The sequence below is a fragment of the Notothenia coriiceps genome, unplaced genomic scaffold (genome assembly GCF_000735185.1).
Source record: "Notothenia coriiceps isolate Sejong01 unplaced genomic scaffold, NC01 NC01_scaffold00028156, whole genome shotgun sequence".
NCBI classification, from domain to species: domain Eukaryota; kingdom Metazoa; phylum Chordata; class Actinopteri; order Perciformes; family Nototheniidae; genus Notothenia; species Notothenia coriiceps.
This window is the reverse complement of record NW_011360857.1, coordinates 155,991-181,204: the sequence shown is the minus strand read 5'-3', so window position 1 is coordinate 181,204 and position 25,214 is coordinate 155,991. Positions and strand designations below refer to the sequence as shown.

The 25,214-nt window shown below is 40.9% G+C and overlaps 3 protein-coding genes across 8 annotated transcripts in view; 1 reads left to right on the top strand and 2 right to left on the bottom strand.

Annotated features, from left to right (window-relative positions):
• The window catches only part of LOC104958045 (serine/threonine-protein kinase SBK1-like), a 13,670-nt gene extending 6,492 nt beyond the window's left edge, over positions 1 to 7,178 (top strand). Inside the window, exons 2-5 of the mRNA XM_010785749.1 lie at positions 1,107 to 1,360; positions 1,454 to 1,656; positions 2,219 to 2,410; positions 2,906 to 7,178. Of these exons, the coding sequence (XP_010784051.1) occupies positions 1,189 to 1,360; positions 1,454 to 1,656; positions 2,219 to 2,410; positions 2,906 to 3,706 (1,368 nt within the window). The 5' untranslated portion in view covers positions 1,107 to 1,188 and the 3' untranslated portion in view covers positions 3,707 to 7,178. The remainder of the gene's footprint in view (positions 1 to 1,106; positions 1,361 to 1,453; positions 1,657 to 2,218; positions 2,411 to 2,905) is intronic.
• Positions 7,179 to 7,763: 585 nt separating this feature from the next.
• On the bottom strand, positions 7,764 to 16,571 carry LOC104958044 (transcription factor 20). 2 transcript variants are annotated; one of them, XM_010785746.1, is made up of 6 exons: positions 16,403 to 16,571; positions 12,809 to 15,330; positions 12,058 to 12,151; positions 10,911 to 10,960; positions 10,716 to 10,787; positions 7,764 to 9,851 (listed from the first exon to the last, which is right to left on the bottom strand). In XM_010785746.1, exons 2-5 carry the CDS (start codon positions 15,323 to 15,325, stop codon positions 10,740 to 10,742), a joined length of 2,709 nt encoding a protein of 902 aa, XP_010784048.1. In that variant the 5' UTR covers positions 15,326 to 15,330; positions 16,403 to 16,571; the 3' UTR covers positions 7,764 to 9,851; positions 10,716 to 10,739. The 2 variants fall into 2 exon arrangements, with proteins under 2 accessions (XP_010784048.1, XP_010784049.1); XM_010785747.1 differs by lacking the exons at positions 7,764 to 9,851; positions 10,716 to 10,787; positions 10,911 to 10,960 and adding an exon at positions 11,442 to 11,617.
• Positions 16,572 to 19,010: 2,439 nt separating this feature from the next.
• Positions 19,011 to 25,214, bottom strand: part of LOC104958042 (myosin phosphatase Rho interacting protein) — a 27,251-nt gene continuing 21,047 nt past the window's right edge. For 2 of the 5 annotated variants that reach the window (XM_010785741.1, XM_010785744.1), the window contains 6 exons: positions 23,793 to 23,952; positions 23,455 to 23,568; positions 22,834 to 22,920; positions 22,560 to 22,722; positions 21,646 to 21,734; positions 19,011 to 19,941 (listed from right to left, as the gene is read on the bottom strand). In XM_010785741.1, the coding sequence (XP_010784043.1) occupies positions 19,870 to 19,941; positions 21,646 to 21,734; positions 22,560 to 22,722; positions 22,834 to 22,920; positions 23,455 to 23,568; positions 23,793 to 23,952 (685 nt within the window). In that variant the 3' untranslated portion in view covers positions 19,011 to 19,869. Of the gene's footprint in view, positions 19,942 to 21,260; positions 21,335 to 21,645; positions 21,735 to 22,559; positions 22,723 to 22,833; positions 22,921 to 23,454; positions 23,569 to 23,792; positions 23,953 to 25,214 lie in introns of all 5 variants that reach the window. The other 3 variants (XM_010785742.1, XM_010785745.1, XM_010785743.1) reach the window with 2 other exon arrangements.

Below are 25,214 nucleotides of genomic sequence, written 5' to 3'. Positions count from 1 at the left end.
TGCCTGCCTGCCTGCCTGCCTGCCTGCCTGCCTGCCTGCCTGCCTGCCTGCCTGCCTGCCTGCCTGCCTGCCTGCCTGCCTGTGCCTCATTTGTATGCCCTACTTCTCATTCTTGACTTCTGAATAGGATCTGACACTTTAATTGATGTTTTATGTCTTGCAAACACGGATATGGAGAATATGGATTACACTGGAGATGGCATTGATTGTTTGAAGTGTCTCTGAAAAATCGGATGACAACTGTGGTTCGTGTGTGTGTGTGTGTGTGTGTGTGTGTGTGTGTGTGTGTGTGTGTGTGTGTGTGTGTGTGTGTGATTCAGCTCACAGCCCAGCTTTGGCTTTCCCCTTGGCGAGCAACATTTAGAATGACTTAAGCCTTCACTGCAGATAATTAGCATTTTCAGTGACTATCACTGCAGATCAGAGCAGCCGGCGGTGAGCTGCAGAATCAAACGCGTCTTGCTCGCTAATGACCTTGAAACCCAGCAGAAAATATCACAAACACACTCTCCTATTGATGTGCAAGAGTAGAACAGCACCCCGTGTTGTCTGTTTCTCCCATGGGGCCTTAAGAGACAACTGTTTTAATGCAAAGGGGATACTACCGAAAAACATAAGGCTAAATGTGAATTTATCAGCATTTAACTATTTTTATATATATATATTGTTATTTTACACATCAAATGTAATACCACAAGAAATTGAACATGGAAGTTTTCCACAGGATAAAAATGTAATATATGTTTCACATGTAAAATACTAACATCCAACCATTAATTGAATTGTATTTATGTATTTTATCCATTTATATTAGTCATTTACTTTTATTTATAACTTTTATTTTTTTTAGTATGTTATAATGCAGATCATTTATAATTATATTGTATAATTAAGGTTTAATGCTTATAGGCTTATATGCTTTGCATTAATACAAAGGTGTTATCTATTGTCAAATATTCTACTGCAATTTTTAAATAACTACAATAATCCTTCTTCTTATATTAAGTATTTAATCATAATAATTAAAAATATTTTAAAAAGATAGGAATAAAAATGTACTTTAAACTCCAACATAAAAATGTGTTTCCTCTCTCATTCCTGCGCAGTGACTCCAGCTGTTAGCTGTCCCACCTGAGCGTCTGCTCCCCAGTTCTGTCCCCTGGTCCGTCCCCTATAGCAGTCCCTAGCATGAGTTCCTCTCCGCTGGTGTCTCGAGCCAACATGGACATCCTGGACGAGCTGCAGCTGATCGCAGCCCAGAACCTGGAGAGGCTGGAAGTCAACAAATACTACGAGGTGATCCGGGAGCTGGGCAAGGGCACGTACGGCAAGGTGGACCTGGTCATCCACAAGATCAGAGGTGAGGGGGCACGAATGCACACGTACAAAATCCTGCTGCTCTAAATAGGCAAAACGTTTATATGCCTATTTTTCTCATATTTCGCCCAATAAGGTACAAAAATGGCTCTGAAGTTCCTGAAGAAGAAGACTACCAAGCTGAAGTCGTTCCTGCGGGAGTACAGCATCTCTCTGTACCTGTCCCCCTGCCCCTTCATCATCAACATGTTCGGCATCGCCTTCGAGACGGACGACTACTACGTGTTCGCCCAGGAGTACGCGCTGGCAGGGGACCTCTTCGATATCATTCCCCCACAGGTGCTCCATCTTCATTCTGGTTACTCTGCGTAACACTGCTTCTGGGTCAAGGACTTAAGCAAAAAAATATCCATCTTGACAAGTTCTTAAATTAGTACTTTGCATCCGAAGTTAACATTTGTAGGTCACTTACTCACCCCATTTTGTCTTAAATTCTCAAAGAAAACCGTTCTCAAATGCCTCCAAGATAAACAATGAATAAAAAAAACTGAGAAGAGAAGTCAATTTTGAGCATAAGACTGGATTAATAAAACTTGTATCATACGGAAGGATTTATGTAATAGTTTGTAAACAGATGTTTACTGCTGTTAAATATGGACCCCATTGACTTCAGTTCATCTAGACTTTTCTCTCATTTCGATTTTTGATTGACCATGGAGGTATATGACAAGTTTTTCAAGAATTCAACGTAACAGTGGGTTTAATAATTGATATCCAAAGTATATTTTTGTGGGTGAAGTATTATTTTAAGACGACAGATTTGTTTTTAGTCCACGTTTTATTGTTGCATACCATATGTATTGTGTGTAGCACTCTAATCTCCCTCTTTCCATTTCTTCAGATTGGTCTTCCCGAGGCAGTGGCAAAGCGCTGTGTGCACCAAGTAGCCATCGCTCTGGACTACCTGCACTGTAAGAAGCTGGTCCACAGGGACATCAAGCCTGAAAACATCCTCATTTTTGACCGAGAGTGCCGCAAGGTCAAGCTGTCAGATTTCGGCATGACCCGCCGAGCTGGCTCACCTGTGAAACGAGTGAGTAATGTTTCTGTGTCTGATCTTACATTCCAATGCAATTCATTTAGCTGAAGCTCTTATCGGAAGTACATTAGCTTTCATCAAGTTCAACTGCATTGACTTCAAATAGGCCAAACAATTCATCGCTACGTACAGAAGTGAAATTAAATATATATATTATTGTCCAAGGTGCAGTCGGAACAGGTTAGGGTTTTCAGTCTGTGGCAGAAGATGTGTAACCTTTCTGCTGTCGTGACTTCAAGGAAGCTTGTTTCCCCATTTTGGATCCAGGATTGTGAAAAGGTGTGTTTTTTTTTAGGGTACGTGGGTCCAACTCACATTAAGGGGGTAACAAGCCGATTGGTTTATGCAGAGCGAAGTGCATATGCTGGAGTGCATGGTGTAATCGTGTTGTGGATGTAGGAAGGGCCTGATGTTTTGCAGCACAGTACTAGTGTCTTAAACCACTCAAAGTCCTTTATCCAGCATGGTGTTGACCTGTCTCCCCTGCAGGTGAGTGGCACCATCCCCTACACGGCCCCGGAGCTCTGCGACGTGTCCCGCCACGAGGGCTTCTGCGTGGACTACAGCACGGACGTCTGGGCCTTCGGGGTGCTGCTCTTCTGCATGCTGACCGGAAACTTCCCATGGGAGAAGGCGCTGCCCTCCGACTCCTTCTACCAGGAGTTCATCCGCTGGCAGAGGAGGAGGACCAACACGGTCCCCTCCCAGTGGAGGCGCTTCACGGAGCAGGCCCTGCGCATGTTCCGCCGCCTGCTCTCCGTGGAACAGGACCGCCGCTGCTCCGTCAAAGAGGTGTTCGGGTACTTCAGCCACTCCTGGATGCTGGACGCGGAGAACAACAACAACGGGAACAGCAACAGCAACGGAAACAGCAACAGCAACGGCAACAGCAACACCAACTCCAACAGCAACAGCGCAAGTGGTGGAGAGAGGGTTGGCGCTGGTGGCGGGGAGAGAGGAGGTGCGCGGGGAGAGGGGAATGCCACCATCTCCTCATCTTCTTCCGGGGAGGAAGACGAGGAGCTGCTTGTGGAGAGGATGAAGCAGCAGACTTTATCTCCTCTCTCCCCGCTCTCTCCTCTCTCTCCCACGTCTCCGGTGGCGGCGGAGAGGGGGAACGGCGGCGGGGCCAAGGGCGGGGGGATGGAGCCAGGCGGAGGCCACCATTTTGTGTCCGTCTCCACCAACAGCTCCGTATCGTCCACCAACAGTTACGACCGAATGCCGCGGGAAAACAGTTCCCCGGGAGGGCGCATGCTGGTGGCCACGCCCATAGAAATCTGCGTCTGAGTGCGTCAGAACATTGATGTTGTCACTGAGTCACTGGTGCCAATTTATACCTCTCATCCAACCACATGCATGGAAACAAACAGACAATGTACTAACACGTATCCTGATCTAAACATCTTGGGAAAGGCAGAGCACATACAGAAGACTTTACAGAGAGTATTTGTAGAATGCATACATTCCTCATGAGGTAGGCTTTTTGGACTCCAAAAGAAGCCCACTTTACTCTTTAATGTCAGTGTGCAAATGCATTTTTTTTAAGCCCAGAGGAAAATGAAAAATTGCTCCCTTCAGCATCCGAAAAGAAGACCAAAATGTATTTCTAAAAGCAATACTTCCAGCAAAAAAAAGGCAAATAGAGACCATGTGGCAGACTGCTGTAGGATCGCTTCTGAACGAAGCCAAGGTACGAAGGATTTGTATTTTTGAAGAAGACTATAACAGAGTTCTAGGAAATACATGTAAGATAAAAAAGGAGCGAGCAGTGGTTTTAAATGTTTTATGTGTCGGAAAAGTGTGAGTGAATTTGTTGTGTGTATTATTGTGGATTTATTTTACATTGAGAATTTAATTATTTATTTGAATTTAAATAGACTACTTTTTTCTATTGTTTGGTTATTTTTTTATTGTTCAACTTCACGTTGTATTCTGGCATAGCTGTGCCAAATCCATTTGGTTGGCTGCTGTTCACATTGGAATAATACGACTGTATACGTTTTGACTATTGTAATTCAGTACGTCCACTAGCGGAAGCCTCTGATGTCTTTGTTCTTCAAGTCAAACATTTCTTCTTCATTGTTGAAAGACTTTTTTTCTACTCCCTCCCAAAACTATATTTGTAAAGCTTCCGTTTCCTTTGATTTTTTTTATTCAGTTTGTATTGTTTGTATTTTCTTTGAAACTTTAAGCAAAATTAATTGCCTGAAAAAGGAAAGAGTTAGGATGACTTAGCATTTTCAATTCAATCTGAAGGAGGAGGAAAAAAAATTACCTTTTTATAAATTGCATGACGAGTAGCTCAAACGTACCTTTATGAAGAATTTGAAGCGGCTTTATGAAAATGTACTTGAAAGATTTACAAAAAGAAACGTAAAATGTTGTGATGTGGATTTTTTGCCGTAGCACAATTTCTTGCATAATGTTCCTCGGGTGAATATTGCCGTCATGATCTCTTGAGACATCCTAGGGCTAAAAAATCTGAACAATAATAGTTTGGATTCTGTGTGTTGTATTTGTATTGCTATAAATGCCGTGTACTCATCTCACCAAATCAAGGAACCGAAGAAAAAAAAAAAGCATGAGGACATAGAATTTAAACATAGATCTAAATTGCCACCTTTAGTCAGGTAGTGCAGCGTTGGTTTTCTACCAAGTTCAAATCAACTGAAAAAAAGCAATCCATTCCTTTCATTGACAAAAAAAATGAAGAAAAATAACATTGGATTATGCATAGGAATGGGTGTTTTGTGTGTTGCTTTCCAGACATATATTCTGCATGAACTTGTATGTGCTAAAGCTCTATTGTGAAAACCTGCTCAGTGTTTCTCCTGTCACAAGCTGGTGTAGTATAGCTGCAACAACAACAACATGTTTATTTATCTGGTGAGTCAGTAGCCTCAGCTTGGATCTGCCTGAACGAGGATCAGCTAAACTCAGCTTAACGAAATCGTTTGGATCATGTTCGTCGAAGCTGATCAGATAGCATGATGCAGATGACTACATCTTGTGACAATCTCTGACCTCATCGGCAGCCTTCTGACTCCGAACAAAGGACAGTCCTGATACAGAATCTGTAGCCGTGCTGTTCTTTAGTTCTCCATCAGCCAGCTGCAAGCTGAACGAGCTCTTCAGCATTTACTGTGTGGGCTCCAGCACATCACATGACTGTTTGAAGAAGAGATTACATGGGCCTGTACATGACCTCACATGTCATTATTGCCCCCCTAAAACACCCTTGAACTGCTCCTTAGCACTTCCCAGATGTGTTTACACTGAATCATTCGTCCTAGCAAACTATTTCATTTTCCCAAAAAGTAAAGTGAGAAATCCTGTAAAAATGGCAGTGTCTGGGTTAAGGGTTGGCCGGAGATGGCCTCTAGGTCTGTCACAGGCGCTAATCAGAATATGTGTTTTTTTAAATGATATGAAACATACCCTACATGCTGTAGTTTTATCATAAAAATGCTGAGCCTCCATTGCCCTATTTAAAGTCAAGCTAACATTTGACTGCTAGCATTTGACTCTGTTGTAATGCTAAATGTTGGCATTTGTATGCTAACGTTGTTTGTATTTTAAAATGTAGTATAAAAGGCAGTATACTGGTGTCAAATCCAAGAGCCTTCCACATATTACTATGCAAATGAGCTTGTGTACAGCTCTTTGTTTCCTTCATTTTACGTTAGCAAACAACTGTGAAGTTCACTGAGGGAAACGGGGCAGGCGAAATATCAGAGTGACTGTATTTAGCTTCTGTGCTAATTCAGAGAATTTTCAATTCAGGCAAATTATTCCAAATTGAATATACATTTGTTTTTGTGTTCAAATGGCATTTCAAATTTGTAATTAAAAGTGACAGACCCAGGGACCAACATGAAGACTAAAGCCTAGCCACCCCATAGGCCATCACTCTTTGTTTTTGTCTTCAGGACCTTTAAAGCTAATAGCTAGCTTACGTTAGCTTACATTCTCCTTTGTTGTGCAAGATTAAAAGTGCTCTGTGGAGTTTTTGTGATAAGTGTGTTCTGAAATTGAATTTACAATGTTTAGGCCCACAAGACTGCTCATTTTAGTCAAATTTTGGTCATCTTCAAACATCTGAAAAGCCTATTAAATATCATCTCTAATGGTGTACTGTAAGTTTGGTTTTTGAGTGTGTGAACAAAAAAAGAATGATCCAAAATAGCGACTGTGGCACTGAGCCATACAGGAAAATCTGAATATGTGCCAAATGTATTTGGTTATAGTAGGAAAACCGTTGCCTTCACTTGGTGCAATACAGATTTATTTACTTCAAATATGTATTTGACTTGGCCACAATGTAAAGACTAAGACTATATAAAGAAACTGCAGGCTACATTTGATTATAGTAAAATGTTTGCATAATTTCACCCTAGTGGATTTTTGCATGAAGCAACAATTAGACCACAAATTGTTGGAATGGATATTTTGGAATAGCTACACAACTTACTAATGTTATGATCAGCCCCAGTGTCCGCTGCAGTCACTCCAAACTCAAACCGTGGTCCTTTTCTTCACTGGGACGCCTGCATCCGTGGCAGCTGCCTCGGCTCTTCATCATCTCGTCATGTGTTGTAATGGAGCTCCTGTGTCTTTCTGTTCCGAAGCTTAATGTGTTGGTAGAGTTTTAGTCAGTAGATGACCACAGCTCTAGGACTCGTATCCGGTTCTGTCTTTGCAATACAACTGTCTTCCTGTAAAATGAGATTTAGTCAATAAAATGAGAATTGCTGTTGGAGTTAAATCGTTGGTCTCTGGTTATTTTCCCCAGGACTCGCATTCGATGAATAAGGACAAAGTAGGACAGTCCCATATCCCAGTAGTTAGAATACAATGAATTGAGTGGCATGTTGACATCAGAGACTTTTATAATTAATTGTGTATATTTTCTTTTGTATGTCTGTATTAATGTAAGAATTAAGTGAAAAAAACCGAATTGAATTAATCTTAAATTATTCAGCTGTGAATTGATGAATATTAAATAAATAACATTTTTAATTATAAAACATTTGTTAATTTTTAATTGGTGGTCACACTTCCACTCCAGAGCTAACTCCAGTCCTTTGGGACCTATACAGTGTTATTTAATTTTGTATAAAATAACTTATGAGTTATAGTTCTGAGATGCAATTAAATTATTTAATAATTAACTGTTTCATACATTCTTACGTTTAATACAATTCATTTTTACTTGCTTTCAAAAATGTTGTTAATTGGTTCATTTGGAGCACTATTATCAAAAAAATGCATTTAAGCAAATGTTTTATGAAATGTAACATTTTGAAACCAGTCATCCAAAGACAAAAATCTCTTATAAAACCACAACGTTAAACAAAATATTTATTTTGGACAATTACATGACCTCTGCTGCTCCAAGAGGTGAGCAAGATGGTACAAAAGATTCCAATAAAATAAAAAGCATGACAAAAGTGACACGAGTTGGCAGTCCTAGTCCCATGTTGAACTTAAAATCACCACAGCACAGACACACACATGGAGGAGGCGCTGGAATGTGATGAGTAGTGTGTACCAGGACATATGACCACATCCTGCTACATGTATTAATGCTCCAGTCAATGTGGGGTCAACACAACGAGCCCAGAAAAACTGAAAAGATTAAATTATTATTATATCTGAGATTCAGCCCTGAGATTAACACACACACACAAAATCATTTTGAAATCCAAACATTTTGTAAAACATATTCCAAAATCTGTATTTGGTACAATGCAAACAATTTAATGTAATTGAAAAAATATTCAAAAAAACCCCTATAAAACACACAAATCACAAGGATGGCACAAATAAAACAGACTTGTTCCAGGATGAGGAGATTGGGTGTGTCGTGCTTTAAAAAAGGAGCTCACTGGTCTTAGACAGCACACTGCTGCCTCCTATGGGCGCTATGCAGAAGTACATAGACAAACACCAACACTGATCACATGTAGACGTTTCTCTAAAAAAAGAAGAGGCAGGCTCGCAGCACCTGATAATACTCATCACAGTGCATGGGTTCAACATGTCCCAGAGTTCATTAGGAACCGCTTTACCGTGTTCTGGGATCACTAACATGAAGTCTGCAGAAGAAAAGTGCATGAACGCTGCCTTTAGTCCTCAACGTGTCCATAGAGAGGTGATTTACATCCGCTGATTTGTCATTGCACCACAAGCAAGTGAGAATAGGAGAAACTACTTCCTGTCCAGATAAGGCTTTGACCAAGTCAAAAATACATTGCAGAAGAGGATCAGGAACCTTTACACTAACACATGCATTCAGATTAAAATAAAGAATGATGTACACCAAGCATGTCAGCTAAGGAATATGCACAGAACCATCTTAACACAGATAAAGTTGTGGTCTTTTTATCCCAGAAGAATGTTGAGGTACACTATTTGAATGCTGTGCTGCAAAAATCCGAAAATGAAACTGATTCCTCCCCATGAGTGCAAAACCCCCAAAGTAAACAGCGGATGACTTTAACTGAAAGAAATCCAGCGACAAATCTAGGCCTGCTTTCATGTACGAAACTCTCAACAAATCATACGGAAGTTCCATTAACTGATGATTTACTAGCCGTTCAATAAACATAACACGGGCAGACTTACCTTCTCCCTGTCTGAAGGGGGAGGCCAAAGTGCTTTGAGCCAAATAAAAATCGCAAGGTCTCATCATGATGGCTGGAAGAACCTTTAAACCTCTAAGAGCCACACGAGGGAGCCTGAAGCAAATGACATATGACACAGTAAGGGGTGGGCCTCGTCTAAGGTAAGACTGCAGCCGTAGCAGAAGACCAGACATTGTCACTCCAAAGTGCTTTCCGCTAAATAAACCCTCCATGAGAATACATTCAAACACTAACTGTTCGGTCTGCTGGATAACTTCATCTGGGCCCAATGTTTAGTGCAAGTGTTGTTGGAAACGAAACCATGTGCTATGATCCAAAAAGCTCTCCCGTTAAATAATATGGAACCCTGTTGTTTTGAGAGCGCCCAATCAGGTACCATGTTCTGTAAGTGTCTCATCTCGATTGAGCAGCATCTCCCTTACCAATAACTTAAAAATCACACAATCATACCTCTTCGACCAGAGAAAAGTCCAGGAATAAATATAAACAAATATTAGCAGATACTTAAAAAGTCTTTAAAAAAATTATTATCTTTGATTGTATCCATATTTAGTCCAGGAACAGAACAAATCCATATAAATAGCTAAAGCTTGAGAACACAAATGACAAATTCTATGCAAGGGTGGGTTTCCTGTCTCCAGCCACAGTTTGGGGGTCAACAGTCAGGGGGTGGAGTTAAGGCTTACGGGTGCTAGCTGTCAGTCAGAAGATACCCTGGTCCACTGTTGCCGTGGTTACCAGCAGAACTGGAAGGAGAGGCCCTGCAGGATGTTGCGTGTGAATGTCTGCATGAATAAAAAGAAAGAAATATTTCAAAGTCAAGAATTGGCATGTTTTTCTTGTTCTGATGAAAATAATGCGGTGATAAGAGTGGTGCAGTGATGTGACATGCTTGTATTAGGCCGACCAGGAAGTTAGCATCACAAGGGCTTTAACCAAAAAATGCAATGGGATTTGGTTGATTTGATTATATTGCAGAAAATAATCTCTCTGGCAAACAAACCTTTATGATGCTCACATGTTTTGTTTGATAATCAGCACTTATTTGTGATTTTTAATCAGTAAATGCAATCTCTAGAAGTAATAAGTCTAACATTAGGCATCACAATCAGATAGTTGCACTGAAATTCATAAAAGCTTAGTTTGAACATAGTGTTGGAGTTGCCCCGTACAATTGAGTTAAAAGTATTGTTTGTAAAGACTACATCACTTCATGAAACCTAACATGCTGTAAAGGTTCATGCTATTTGGTGAGAGAGGGAAAGTGTTAAAATGCTCATTTTGGGACAATTATTTTACGGCAACATAGAAGTTCTCCAAGAAACGTAGGATGAGGTTTCAGATCAAAAGATTCATCACTTTGGTAATAGAATGCCCTGAATAGAAACCAATAGTACATTTCTCTTTATGTTATATATTTATGCTTATTAAATAACTTCAATATTGTACTACATACAGTTTGGGAACTTAAAAAAAACGTGTTAAATGTAATGCTGAATTATTTGAGGTCTCCGATCCTCTTTGACTCTTTGAGTAATGTTTCCTAAACGTGTTACTCCAGAAGACATGAAGCAGAGCAGAATGAAGCTCTACTCATCTCATTGTACCTGTATAATGTCAACAAAGGATTATATTCTATATCAACTTACCTCGTGATGTTCCTGCTCCCGCTGTCACCTGTCATCCCTTCGGCTCCCTGGAGGGGCTTTTACTCTTTTGTTCTGGGGTTGGAGGAGGAAAATATCAGGCTAATGATACAGTCAAACATATCTTTTAAATAGTGGATAGGTAGGTCTCATATAGCATACACATTGAGACACGTTATTGTAGTTATTTCTGCTCACCTTGTGCTTTTTACACTTCATGGAAAGGTTTTCTTCAATGAGTTCACCATCTGCCAACGAGAACATTACAGGAGTTAAAGATGCCACACTTCACCCACTCTTCCTCGTCCTGATCTGACAATGTCCCTGTCCTCCTCTGCTCAAACCAGGTGACCTTGTGAGGCAGCTGGATATGCAAGGTCAAAATATATTGAGAATTACGGGAATAGCTAGTGTGTTATTGCAGAATCTCTACCAGTAGAAACATTTGACTAGGTGTTGGGGAGATATTTCCAAGGCCCATAACTTTGACCCAGTGTATCAGTTCAAACTGTCCTGACTGAGCACACGCACCTGTAACCTTGGCTGCTGTGCTCTCAGGGCTCTGTCTCCCTGTTCCTGCCTGTTGGCGTCAGCTGATAGAGATCTTATGATTCTATCTTGTTATGCAGCATGTTGATTATTCTCTCTGAACTAGCTAAATACATGGGTCTGGGGTAGGGATCTTCAGAATTGACGTGGCAACTCTACCGTGAAGTCAGAACCTCTGGCTCTTGGACTTGTTTTGTGAATCCTCCGGCCGAAGCTCCAAATAAACCATCAGTGTTTGCCATCAAAGCTCCAGCTCACTCCGTGTCTCCTTCACGAGTCGGTGACTCCTCCTGCATTGCTACACAGAAGTTTCCCCGACACTAGGGATGCACCGATTGCACATTTCTTAGCCGAAACTGAAAATAACAATTTTGCCAATGCTGATGATTTCTGTTTATTTCATTGTCTTTTATTCCACTTTTGGTTAAGGGAAAAATTGAATGTATTGAATATTAGCCTTCTTTACAGATTTTTCGGTTAACAAAATCCTGCAGCATGTGAGAGTGATGCCGCTCCTCACAGGGGAGGGGAGACCCCGTCCGAAATCCTCTAAGTTACGGTAGAGTGCCCTGAGTCAGTGTTCTAGTCTTTCAAGATGACAGACTCCAGATTTGATCAGTTATTATTTATTTACATGTGGCTAATGAGACCTCTGCAGTAACAGTAATAAGTCAAATGGCCCAGCAAAACAGCTAAACGTTGGCTACTGCCACAGGCACACGTCAGCTTATTTGCAGATGAGAGATAATAGGGATAACATGTTTTGAGTGCAGCTGGAGGGCAGAGCAGCGCTCACCTGACTGCACAGCACAGCGGTAGTGGTATTTGTTGGGACAGCCTTTGAAGAAGCAGCCCAGAGTAGCACCGGGTTCACTGCACGCCGAACACATCTACAATACACAAGAGACAAGGTCAAACAAGGACATCTTCTACATGTCTGCGAACAACATGCTTGGTTACAATATTTATCTGATATATCTTACACAACATCATTACTCACATTTAAAAAAAAATACATCTATTACTTAAATCAAATGGTAAAATCTCAAGGCTGTATTCACCATGGATGTATGAATCTTGCTCTGTGAAGCACTTTCGGCTGCATCTGGCATGAGAGGTTCATTATCACCATAGAAAGCCGTAGACACAGACGTCTTTATTCAAGTTATTTCAATCGTTAGCAGCACTATAACTACATCAGCTGTGAGGTATGAGATTGACAATAATGTTCTATAATTATCTTTAAAAGAGCAGTTCTTGTTGAAATGCACAAGAAACCTTCAAGCAATGCAAAATGTGACATCTTGTAAACATGTTTTGCTTGCATGCATTAATCTTTTCCTAACTGACGTTGGCCTCAGTTATCAAGCTTTTATTTGGTAACACATTCAATACCTCTTAGTATCCTAGAGAAGGGAAAAACCAGTAAGTAAGCAGGCAGACTGATAATATCATCATGCCTAATCCTCTGTTCAGTTACAGCTCTATACCAACTACCTCTCCCTGTGGAAAAGTGGAATCATTTATTCAGATTAAGTGCAGCTTACCGTCTCCTGCGCCACCTTCACAGCCTCCTCCAGCCCGTACACTCTGTCCTTCACCAGGAACACGCCTGCGGCCCAGATGCCGCAGTCTTCGTGGAGCCAGTACTCACAGAGCTCCATAGGGAGGACAGGGGGGCTGTACCAGTCCTCCACATCAGCAGCAGAGCCAGGGTCTGCCCGGGCCCGCTTAGCTGCAGGGCTGCCGGGGCCGTCCGCTGCCCACCGCTGGCTCTCCAGGAGGCCCTTCTGCTTTAACTTGGCTCCTGGCCTGAGGGGCCGTGGTTTGGATGGAACGGCCCTCTTCCGCCCCCTGCCTCTGATGTCACAGGATGAGGAGTCTGAATCACTGTCTGCTTCCTGTTTGAGGTCCGACACCCTGGCTGTTGCTTTGGTGTTGGGCCGGTACTTTTCTGGATAATAGGGCCCGTGGAGGTCCCCCAGGTCCATGGCGTTGGCCGCGCCCCCGCACAGGCAGCAGACCAGAGCGCGCTGGTGCTGGCTCTGCAGGGAGGCCCGGCCCAGCTGCAGACAGGAAGTGCTCGGTACCACAGCAGAGACAAAGCCACAGTTCTGGGCCTGCTGCTGGGGGCCCTGCTGCTGGGGGCCCTGCTTGAGTTGTGTCCTCACCTCCTCGGGGTAGTTGAACACAGTGTACAGTGATGGCAATGACTTACTCTCCACACGGACGAACGGAGAGAAATTGTCCACCCTAAAGTGCCTTTTCTCCTCCTTGTAGTTGACATACTTCAACTTGATCTCTGGCTCTCTGGGGGAGAATATGGAAGTTGACTGAATCCATGTCTGTTTCTTTTGCCTCCTCCTGGGAGTGCGGGCCCCCTTAGGCTTGGCAGATGTTTTGCTACCTGTAGCCTTGCCTTTGGCTTTGCCTTGGCTTTTCTTTGGAGATTTGGATGACAGTGCAGGGGAACATCTTTCCACTGAGGGGTCAGAGTGAGAGACATTCTCTGGCTCTGGTAGGTTTCTGTGCAGAGGACTGGATTGTGATGAGGGTTTCCTCTTTGCATTCATATGGCTAGTCTGTGGTGAATGTGCCGTGTGTGAAACCTCCTCTGGCTCCTTCTTCAACTTATTTTGACCAGCTAACCGAGAGCGTTTTGGAGGTGTGCAGCCGTTAAAATTAGTAGAATTATTGATTTCAGAATCACAGGTAGATTCATTGCAATTGTCAGTTTTCATGTTATTAGTTTTACCTCTTTTCATTGCTTTTTGTTTTATTGTTGTCTCAGAGACAGGCGCTTTTGCTCTGCTTTTCTTTTTCCCTACTGACAGGATGTCCATTTTCGGAGGATTGGTTTCCTCAGAATCACTAGCTGTCGATTGGGAAGCCTTTGCTTTCTTATTGGTGCGTATGCGTCCTGACACTTTATACCTGCTGGAGTTAATGTCCATTACTATAGCCTCTAACCGCGTCCCTCTGCCCGGCCGCACTGGCAGTTTCTTTTTTGTTAAAGTTCTCTGTGATGCCTTTGCATTACCGTTCATGTGAGGAATAGTCTTGTTTTTAGAAACATCTGACACACAAACGTCATCGGTCAAGTCAATCAAAGGCTCCAGCACTGCCTTTCGTTTGTGCACAGGCTGCCTATTTTCAGCCCTTGAATCTAAATTTGTGGTACTATTGCTGATGCCAAAGCCTTCCTGAATGGCCCCCTCTGTCTTCAATACATCCCACGCAGCCTCTTCACTGGTGTCTGGGTAAGAGTTATCGCCGCTGGGTGAGCTGGAGGCCTGAGGCAGGGTGAACATATCCTCCACATTGTCCAGTGAGGTAGCAGCCGGGGAGACTGGGTCCTCCAGATGACTGATGTACTCCCTGCTTAGTGAACACAGTTTTGATCTCACAGCTGGGTCCTGTTTCTTAGACCTAAGAAAGAGCACCTCGGAGTCGCTCCTCTCCTCATCCTCCACTGTGGCAGGGGTGAGTGTCTCCGGTGACTCAGCACAAACTCCTGAACTCAAACAGCTGTCCCCATTTCCATTGTGAGAACCCCGACTCATTTCCACAGAATGGCTATGTTCCTTTTCACCTTTTCCATGCTTATCCTTGTCCCAGTTGCTTGAAATCACTCCTCCATTGTTCTCTGGTCCCACATGTGCCTGAGACAATGACTGAAAAAGTTCTGTCTGAGTGGCGAGATCCACAGGCCCATCCACCTGCTCCAAATAATGTTGGTTGAGTGCATAGCCAGTCTCCCCAAGACCTTCATCCGTTTCAGGAGGGTGGAAGGACAACTTGCTAATAGGCTGTACATCATAGAGCGCTGAATGCAGAGGCAGGGAGTTGTGAGAGGAGAACATATGAGATCTGCTCACATAGGAGAGGGTGACTGTAGTGTGGGAGAAGGCATTGTCTGGTTGGAGTTGATCCCCTGATTGGAGAGTGGTGTCCGAGGAGCCGGTCTCTGAGAAGGGTAATCCAGGGTTGCTGGTGGCCAAGTTGGGGTGCCAGGAGAGGTCTTGAGGCTGTAGGTCATCTATGCTCCCAGGTGGCTGCTCCATAACAACTGCAATAGATGGAGAGGAGAAAATAAAGTGGTGCAGCTTATAAGAATGATTTAGGAGGAAGCATAACATTTAAATATAACTGTTTTCAGGTTAATCAACAACTATTTTTATTTAACCGAAATGAGGTTATTTGATATTTTTCAGGAACTTGAGGTCATAGTTTAACAACTTTTGACCTCCTTTGGGTTTCCCTTTGTTGTTGTGTCATTCAATAACAAAAATGTCTATTAAAGCTAACGTTCACATTCATAACTTTTACATTAGCTTGAAAATTCGAATTTTAATAACGTTGGTGACCATAGAATAACTGACTATTAACGTTGTTGGCTCATTTCCAATTTTACATAAAATGCTTTGAATGTTCATAATATAAAAGTTAATAGGTTATGTGGATATTGTCTTTGTTAGACCAACTGCTGACTTTTTTTTTTTAACCACCAACGTTGACAGGTCAGGGTTGCTACATAGTTAGCTTAGCAACAGCTAGCGTTAGCTAGCTAGGCCCGGTTTAGCTCCGGCTGCGTTTCCGTAAGCAGAACTACATACAATATTGTACATCTTAAAGCTATTTCCATTAAAGAAACGGAGTCATACGCCACAGAATTTTACTTTATATTTTCAACTGATCGATAGCGATACCTTTTTATTTCGGTGAGGTCTTTATTCCAATAAAGCTCTTTATTACGAAAGCATGACAACTTTTATAGCTTAGTGGTCCACATTGTTCGTCATTGCACACTACGCCTCGAAGTAACTTTGTTGCAATGTAGCGGCCAAACTAATGTAACAAAATGTAATATACTGTTTTAAATGATGTCCTCTGCTGAATCAGATTAATGCCGAACGGACAACTCTATCTTAGTTGATTGAAAAAGTATGTTTTGCTTTCTGATACATTTAAAAAACCAAAGATAAACCAGGTTTTATTAAAATGCAGATCACTATTCGTAGGGTTTGGCTACACGTCCTCTCTTAACGAGCACGATACACATCAGGGTAAGGCCCGGCCGGCTGCCTGAAACAAAGACAGAGCGGAGGTAGTAATGCGCTGTGCTGGGATCGGAAACTTACCCGGACGGGAGGGAAAAACGTCCAGTTAAGAATTATTCCCACCCGGCACCTCTTTCAAAAACCCATGTACTCTAACACATCCTCATAAGGCTACGAAGATACAAAGCTCCAAATTAAATAAAGCTACACACACTTTCCAGGAACACCCTACTCTGATACCAGCAGTGTCAAGTTGTTTAGACTATAATCTCAAACTTCCGGATGACCCCTTCATAATAAAACTATAAGTGATGCGTTTCAGTGGTTATCTTTTTTATTTGAAATAAAAAGGTAGAAGAAATACAAATACACCAGATGGGGATTAATAAGCGCACAACTGATTTAGTTATTAGTACAAGGTAAGACTTTTGTTAAATTCAGTCTGTTTCATGTACAGTGTCAAAGCTTCAGTAAAACTAAACCAAGACGACCAACCCGGGATAACAATTTATAGGCTACTCACTTGTCCCTTTTCTTGGTTTGACATAATTACTGGGCATTGCTTTCACCTGTGTGCTGTCTCGCTCTGGCTTGACAAACCGAGCAGCAGTGGAACAGTTGTCAGTCAGTTGTGAAACTGAATGGAATTATGGGAGCTAAATGGTAGACCCCGTAGAAACTGTACATGTTTTATTCTCAAATAAAATTGCTGTCATTTTCTTATATAATATTAAAAACTCAACTAAGATCCTACTTTTAAAAGAATATAAGATATGGGAAACTGGTTGTGATCTATGACATAAATAGTTTAATATATAAAGACCTGAGTGGAATTTCCCATTTGTAAATCCTAAGTGAGGAATTCAAAAAAAGGAGGAAGAAAGGAAGGTGATATGAAGGAAGGAAGGAAGCAAGGTAGGAGTAAAACCAGAAGGAAGGAAGGAAGGAAGGAAGGAAGGAAGCAAGCAAGCAAGCAAGCAAGCAAGCAAGCAAGCAAGCAAGGAGGAGCAGAAGGAGGAAAGAATAAAATGAGGTAGAAGGAAGGAAGGAATGAAGGAAGTAGAAATAGAGAATGTGTAAGCCCCATGTGCCAGTCAAATAAATACAAAACATTATAACTATTATATTATCATTCTATATGTATAATACTTTTTATTTTATATATGTATGGGAATTACAGATGTTTATTTGTAAACATATTTGTTCCATTGTGGTACCAATTGCTGCCCTGGTAAATTACTTAATATTGTTCTTCAGATATTATTCATTTAAAATTCAAGAAAAATATCAAAACAGTAAGTTAGTTGTTATAGTGTGAGCTGTTTTCACATGTTTTACATATTCTGCATTCTGAAAGAGTAGATGATTTCAACTGAGCAGCATTCCTCATCTCACTCAGTTTGCCTCAAATTGGTGAGCCTAAAAAAATCATAGAAAGGAAACTGTTTGGCTTTGGGAGCTCTTCTTCTGTACAAGAGGAGAAATACATAAAATATTTTTTAATATTCTGGGTGATTTGCTGTACATTTGCACAAATGTGCCAATGCATGTGCCATAGGCTACAGAGACTGAGTTACAGTAAAACTCCAGAATCTATTTCACAGGGACAAAGACGAGTGGTGTCAAGTCAAATTTCACCAGCTTTTGTCTGCTGTAGTTAAAACTTTGATATGTAAGGTTTCAATGCATTATGTAACACCCACAGTGACCCAAGAACATTACTGGGAGGCATCAGTCAAAACAATTCCTGGACTTCGAGTCGTGGCTGAACCTGTCACTGTGGTCCTGCCTGACTCTCATCATACTACTTCCCTGATGGCTCCCATAGGATTGTTGACATCCTCGTGGATTCATCTTCTTATTATAGACACATGCATTTCGAAACATTTGGTCTACCTATGTTGTAAATGTATTATCTTTTCAATTTACACGCGGCATCTATTGCACGTCTGTCCGTCCTGGGAGAGGGATCTCTCCTCTGTTGCTCTCCCTGAGGTTTCTCCCATGTTCCCCTTTCAACTGTGGGTTTTCTCCGGAAGTTTTTCGTTGTACGATGTGAGGGTCTAAGGACAGAGGATGTCGTATTGTCATACTGATATTCTGTACAAACTGTGAAGTCCACTGAGACAAATGTAACATTTTTGATATTGGGCTATATAAATAAACATTGATTGATTGATTTAAAATTAACCTAACCCTAACATTTTAAAGTTGGTACAACAATGAGAAAAGGTCTCATAAGTACAGGAATTAAACACTCGAAGGACATAGAAAACTGACTGTTTACCAGCTCTAAGAGTTCAGATGGCGCTCTTAAAGTTGAAGAATATACCCCATTATTTTTCTATCGGGTGCCTCACTTTAATGTTTATAGGACCAAAAGTATTTTCATGTGGACCAGAAAGAGGGCTTCCATTGACCTACATTTTCAGCAGTTTATGACCCCTGATGTTTTTTGAAAGCTTGTCTGCCCTGAAGATCAGTTTACTAGTGATATTTAAAAAGCCAGAGGTCTAAGGTTAAAACGATAAATCATTCAATCTGAGTGCTGTCCAACTCATTTTTTTTTGTTATCATCACGTTTCTGTATGGTAAGCAATTGAATGGAAAACTGGATTATCATGTCATAAATTGTGTTATATTTATAGTTCAGTGTTGAAAAAGTACAAAAAATTCAGAACACAACAAAAAGGGTGCAAAAATATTTATTGCTAATAAACCTGTAGTCAGATGGTGTATATTTGCTTTATATTTACAATAATAGAGTAGAAAGGAATGGGCATGTGAAAGAAAAATCCCAACCGTTCAAATAAATACTAAAGGGACTGCCACTGAACACTACTACAAACAACTCCCATACAGCTGGACCGGTGATTGCAGTTAGAGAAAGAAAAAATCTATATAAATGTTCATATATATATATATATATTTAAATTCAGTCAGTGAATCCCATCCGAATGCATTAAGCTGTCGCATTTCAACGGGTGTCTCAGATTGATCCGAGGATAGCGGTGAACATCTATGATGTCAGTCAGGCGCTGAAGCAACATTTTGTTTTCAAATGCAGACGAGCATCTGAGTTTAGTAGCTTTTTTCACCGAGCAACACCTCCATCTGTGCTGGAAGGATGATGGAGCGTCAGACCAACGCCAGACTGATTCCTATGCTTTTAATATGCACTACTCCTTATGCAGTTGTGTTTAGCCTTTAAACATCACATTTATGCCTTTGGCAAGCAATAGTCTAGGGAGTTAAAACAGTAGCTTACACACTCATAGTTTTAGTGTATGCATGACAATTAAAAACTGTATTTACAGTAAGACATGGCAGCAAAAAAATAAACGATACAAAAAAATGTCACAGTTAACTGAATTGCATGGAATGCAAAATCTAGACATGAAATTCAAACTTCATACCATGTTTTTAATAATAATACATGATCTGTGTTGTGTGACCAGTGTGTAGTGTAACTAAATAAGTAATTACAGAGCTAAAATATAGTGGACTTCTAAACATGCAACCAGGTAAGAAGACGTGATGCGTCACTGTCAGAACTCCTTCGTGTCTTTGTTTTCAAACAGATGGAGTCTCTGCTCGGCTGTCAGCCCTTCCCTCAGACTCTGGTGGAGAGAGAGAAAGCAGACGTTAATAAAGAACATGACTTCCTATGTACAGACATGCTGTTCCTGAACAGGCAGTGTTTCCCTTTGTCAGTGTGAATCTATTGTCACCCAGTGATTACATCTGTATAACGGAATCATAAGAGCCCAATCACCACATTAGTTGTTTGTAAACTCTTCTACACCCAGTGTGCTATGGAAGCCCCAAAACTCTTGTAACCAAAGCTAATTTAGTCCAGCTACCAAGTTCACAGACATTATTTGTATATTTTCATAACATTAGCTCCTATCAGCTATTAGCGAGTTTCGCCTGCACCTTGGCCATTAAATACAAATAAAAAAAATTGTTAAATTAGTTTGGCATATTTGAAACTAATGCACTAGCACCAGAAGCGAATATAAATGTACTTTTTTCATTGTTCCTAGTTTGTATCTTTATGCTTTAATGCACTTATTGTAAGCCACTTATCCACAGGATAAAAGCATCAGCTAAATTAAATGATATGTAATGTAGCTGCGGCATTACCTTCTAAAATATTAGTTTGAAGTGGATACATTTATGTAAAGATGGAAGAAGTACTGCATTCAAAGTTGTACTTAATTAAAAGTGCAAAAGTATTGGCATCAAAAGAATAATTGTGATGCATTAATGTGTTCATCACTTCAATGTTGCACTTGTTAAATGTGGGGTTTAGTTGGATTTTCTTTTATACTACTGGTGTAGCTTTACCTATAATAATATATGATCATGTATTAGTTGATTTATGTTTTGTATAAATAATCTACATCCTTAAAGTAGTTAGTAACTACATCTGTAAAACAAAAGGTAGTGGAGTAAAAGTATAAAGGGTAAATATTCAAGTAAAGTAAAAGTACCTATATGTTTTACTTCCTAACAGTTTCTAACATTCCTTGAGTAAATGTACTTTGCCAGTTTTATTCTGTCAACGAGCAAGACAGACTGAGGCCACTTTGATGAAGAATGGCGTCTGTGTGCATGTCTTTGACCTTATCGTGTTGTTTAATGTTTCCTTATTTATAATATAAAATCAGACTAAAGCTACGTAGCATTTGACCTATTTGCTAATCACTTTTTGCTGGTGTTTGTTGGTTTTGGGGCTCCATAGTAAGCAACTCATTCACAAAACATATCGCCACTAATGTGACACGACAGACAGATTATTAATCTCATCCATTATCATTCGTTCTTCACCGTCATGTCTATCTGATATTTGTTCAATAATGTGAAGAAGAAGAAGTGCTTTAGAGACGGAGGACAGAGCAAGTGTTTTCACCGCCTGTTTGTGCGTCTGGTTTACCTAAAGGAGAAGGGGGAGGAGCCTACACGTCCTCTGCAGCCCTAACTGTCCCAGGGCATGTCTCGATTCACAGACTGAGGACAGAAGGGGGAAAACACACCAGCAAGTGTGTGTTAGACTACCAAGGGGTTCACTTTGTAGCTGCACTTTAAAAGAAGAAATAACAGCAACTTTGCAGGTGACCAGTAGATGGCAGTAGGTGATTTAAAATCTCAGCCTGTGATTGGTGGGAGACTTCGAAAATGTCAAAACAGGACTTTTTCTGTCAGTTTTGAATGTATTGCTGCTTGAGCAATATGACAATGGGTGATGCAGAACCATGAATATCCAGCATTAACACCACAGAGGGCTGAAGGACTGATTTGCTAGTTTGCAGGAAACCCACCTTTGACCTCAGTGTGCGCTCTGAGCGTTTGGCTGCAGCAGCCGCCATCTTCAGGATGTCAGGGTTGCTTTTGGACTTCATGATATCTACTGGGGAAATAGTGTCAGAGTTGAAATAAAGAAAAACAGTGGGGAAAGGGTTGAAACACAATTGTTCTCATGAAAGAACCCTCAGATTCATTCTTATTTAGCATGTTTAAGTGATTTTAGCCATCTTGTAAATGTACCACCTATCTCTAGCTAAATGAATGAATGCCATACCAGATGTCTTCAGAAAGCCTTCCCTTCACAACAAGGGGAACATAATAGTGACTTAAATTCTCCCTTATTTTCTGTGATTGCTCTATTATTACTATCCAAAAAAAGTATTTAAATTAAGCCCAAAATGAAGATACTAAAATACAAAAATAAAATAAAGATGAAAAAAATAAAATACTCTGTTCATTAAAAAAATACATTTTTTATTGGTATTTTTGGCCTCAGGGTAATTATGAAGGAAACTATCCTTAACATCTTGTTTTTAAAACATTCCTTTTTTTTTTAGACACCTAAGTCAAGGTCAAGAAACTTTCTTTATTTCTGTCCCAGTATAATGCTTCTGAGATTGTATATTAGTTAATGGTCCCTTAATAGAACAACTAACGCTGCTTGATTTGGACTTTGTGGTGATATATTTAGATTTCACTTTGATGCCACATCAAACCCACAAATGGATTGGAACAAGCAGCCTTAAATATGCTCGTCAAATCTCCCAAACATGCACCTCCTTATCATTTCATTTATAACAAGAACGTTTTTGCAGTTTAGAGAGTTTGATAAATCTGACTTTGACCTCTTGTTCCAGCAGGTGTCACAGAGACACAGAGCCTTAAATCGTTCTTTCAAGAGGTCGACTGTATTTTCTTTTGTCCGTACCGTATCCCCCCCGCTCCACCTCTTCCAGCGACGCCTCCCCCAGCGCCTGGTGGGCGAGCTGCAGCTGGTCTCTGAGCCGGCCCAGGTCCCGCTCGGCTTTGGCCTTCACGATGCTCAGCTCCGTGTAGATGTCCTTGTACTTATCTGTTGCATATTTCTTGTCCTGAAAAACACAATGTTCGGCATTTCAGATAAAGGGTAATCAAGTTGCCTGTCAGCGAGGAATTCATGGAAGTCCCGGGAAAAAGGACTGTTAACAGATGAAACAGCGTACTCTTTGGGCAGATTGGAGCTCGTCTTTCAGGGAGTTGATTTCCTGCTTCAAGTACTGGACCTCAGACTCCTTCACCCTAAGCATCACCTGGAAACAAAGATGAAATGAAAAAGATATACAGACAATGACTGATATAGAATCTGATATCATTGAGGTTCAGATACTGTGTCTCCCACAACTGTATTACTCTGCAATGATTCTTCTCTTTATCTTAGTCTAATTAAACTCTCAGAAAAGCTTTACCTTGGCTTAACTGTAGCCAAACAAATCCCTATCACCTTATTTCTTATGAAGGCTAAATGTTATGTAAAAAGGTGTGTGAATAGATAAACTTATACGATTACAACAAACAAAACCTATCATTTGTGTTGATCAGCAAGAGGAGTGGGATGGGGAGCGGCAGAATTGGAGTTGAATTGTTCTATATATACATTTGCATCATTTATATTTGTATATTTGTATCATTTTGTGAAGATGGCCTGTAAAATGTATAACAAGTTGGTCACGAAAGTAAGAGAAAATGTAAAGTAGGCTACAAGACTGCAATATCCTCCCTAAGGAGCACTATGCAAAACATCCCTGGCACAGATGTATTGTTATATGTTGTGATATTTGCCTTACTTCTAACTCGTAGAGCTCTTTCCCCTGTATTGTGATGTTTGAGTCTCCTACTCCATCCTCAGACGTCATGGAGCGCATCTTAGTGATCTCTGCTGCGAGGCGGTTGTTCAGCTCCTAAAAACGGGCACAAAAAAAAGCTTAACATTTTTTAAAGGAGAGCTGTTGCGCTTTCTTTTGCACTCAAAACTGTGAATGTGTGTTCACAGTGTGTGTTCACAGTGTGTGTGTGTGTGTGTGTGTGTGTGTGTGTGTGTGTGTGTGTGTGTGTGTGTGTGTGTGTGTGTGTGTGTGTGTGTGTGTGTGTGTGTGTGTGTGTGTGTGTGTGTGTGTGTGCGTACCTGGTTGTGTGCGTTGAGCTCCTGGTTCTCCCTCTGACACTGCCGGAGGGCCTGCCTCTCGGCCTCCAGAGCCTGGGCCAGGTGGGCGTTCTCCAGGCACTTCTGGGAATACTGTTCCGACAACACCTCTATCTCCCGCTGGAACGAAGACAGCTCCTCCCTGAAACACAACACAGGAGCACCCTGAGAGAACATCCAATACCACCAGCTGGGGTTCAGGGGGAAATGGATGCAAATACAGCTCCAGGTTCAGGTTTAGTAAAGGACTTATTACGCAGAATGGCCATTACAGAACATTGTATCACAGGATTCTAACCATTGACCCAATATTGTGTGCATCATTTTACTTTGGCAGCTGGTACTAACTTTTAATAACTTCTTATACTATAATGTCATAATTCCTTAGTTGATACAAATGTCTGGGGGCCTTTGTTTGCCTAAGCAAAGAGGATGACCTTCCCGGATATTCCAGAATAAGACCAATATCCTTTTTTACATATATTTGCTTTACTCATTTTTTTATTCTGACCTGAAGAGAATGAGGTTATTGTGCGTTTGCTTTTTTTTTTTTTGGTGTATGGCCAAGCCGACCGTTTGTGTTGATGTTGTAATGTATTGTCTGTTATGATCTGCACTTTTATAAAATAATTATTCCTTGGTTGATTACATTTTTTCATTAACAACATGAATTTGCAAAGTAACTAGTAACTAAAGTCGCCAAATAAATGATAAAATAAAGAGAACTGGATACAGCATTCCTATGAACGTTCTCAGTGGCGAAGTGACAATGATCTAAGTAAGGGTAAAAAGTGTTTATACTGGAGAGCTAGTTAGCTAAAAATAGTATACGCTGCATCTCTTTTCCAATAAAAAGTAATATTTGGGCCTGAATGACGTCACAGTCTGACACAGTAGCTGCTCGCTTACTGCTCTCACACGTGTCACCAAGTTCAGTGTTGCAGCACGCTGAAGACCGGCAGGTGTGCCTGAACGCAGAGTTTCTTAACACATGTCCCAGCAAGTCATGAGCGACAGCTGCACAATCTGATCCTGTATCAGTACTCAGATCAGATGGAACATTCTTTAATGAAGCAGTCAGAACAGTCAAAAGAGTCTTAAAAAGCTCAATTGCTGTTGGGAGTACAGACTGACATACAGAATTATTAACAGCATAAATACATAATTAGAGTTTCAAAAAAAAAAATTAGTTAAAATGTTGGTTAAGTGTTGGGGATTTGAGCCTTTGCAGACCATTTACATGCACCAACACCTATATATAGACCCTCCAGAAAAAACGCGATTCTGCGATCGCAGAATTTACCGCATAATCAGCAAAATGGCGCGGATTTTTAAAAGGCCGCATATTTATCAAAAGGCCGCATAATCCCCGCATTTTTCCACACAAAGTTGAGGAGAAAAAAA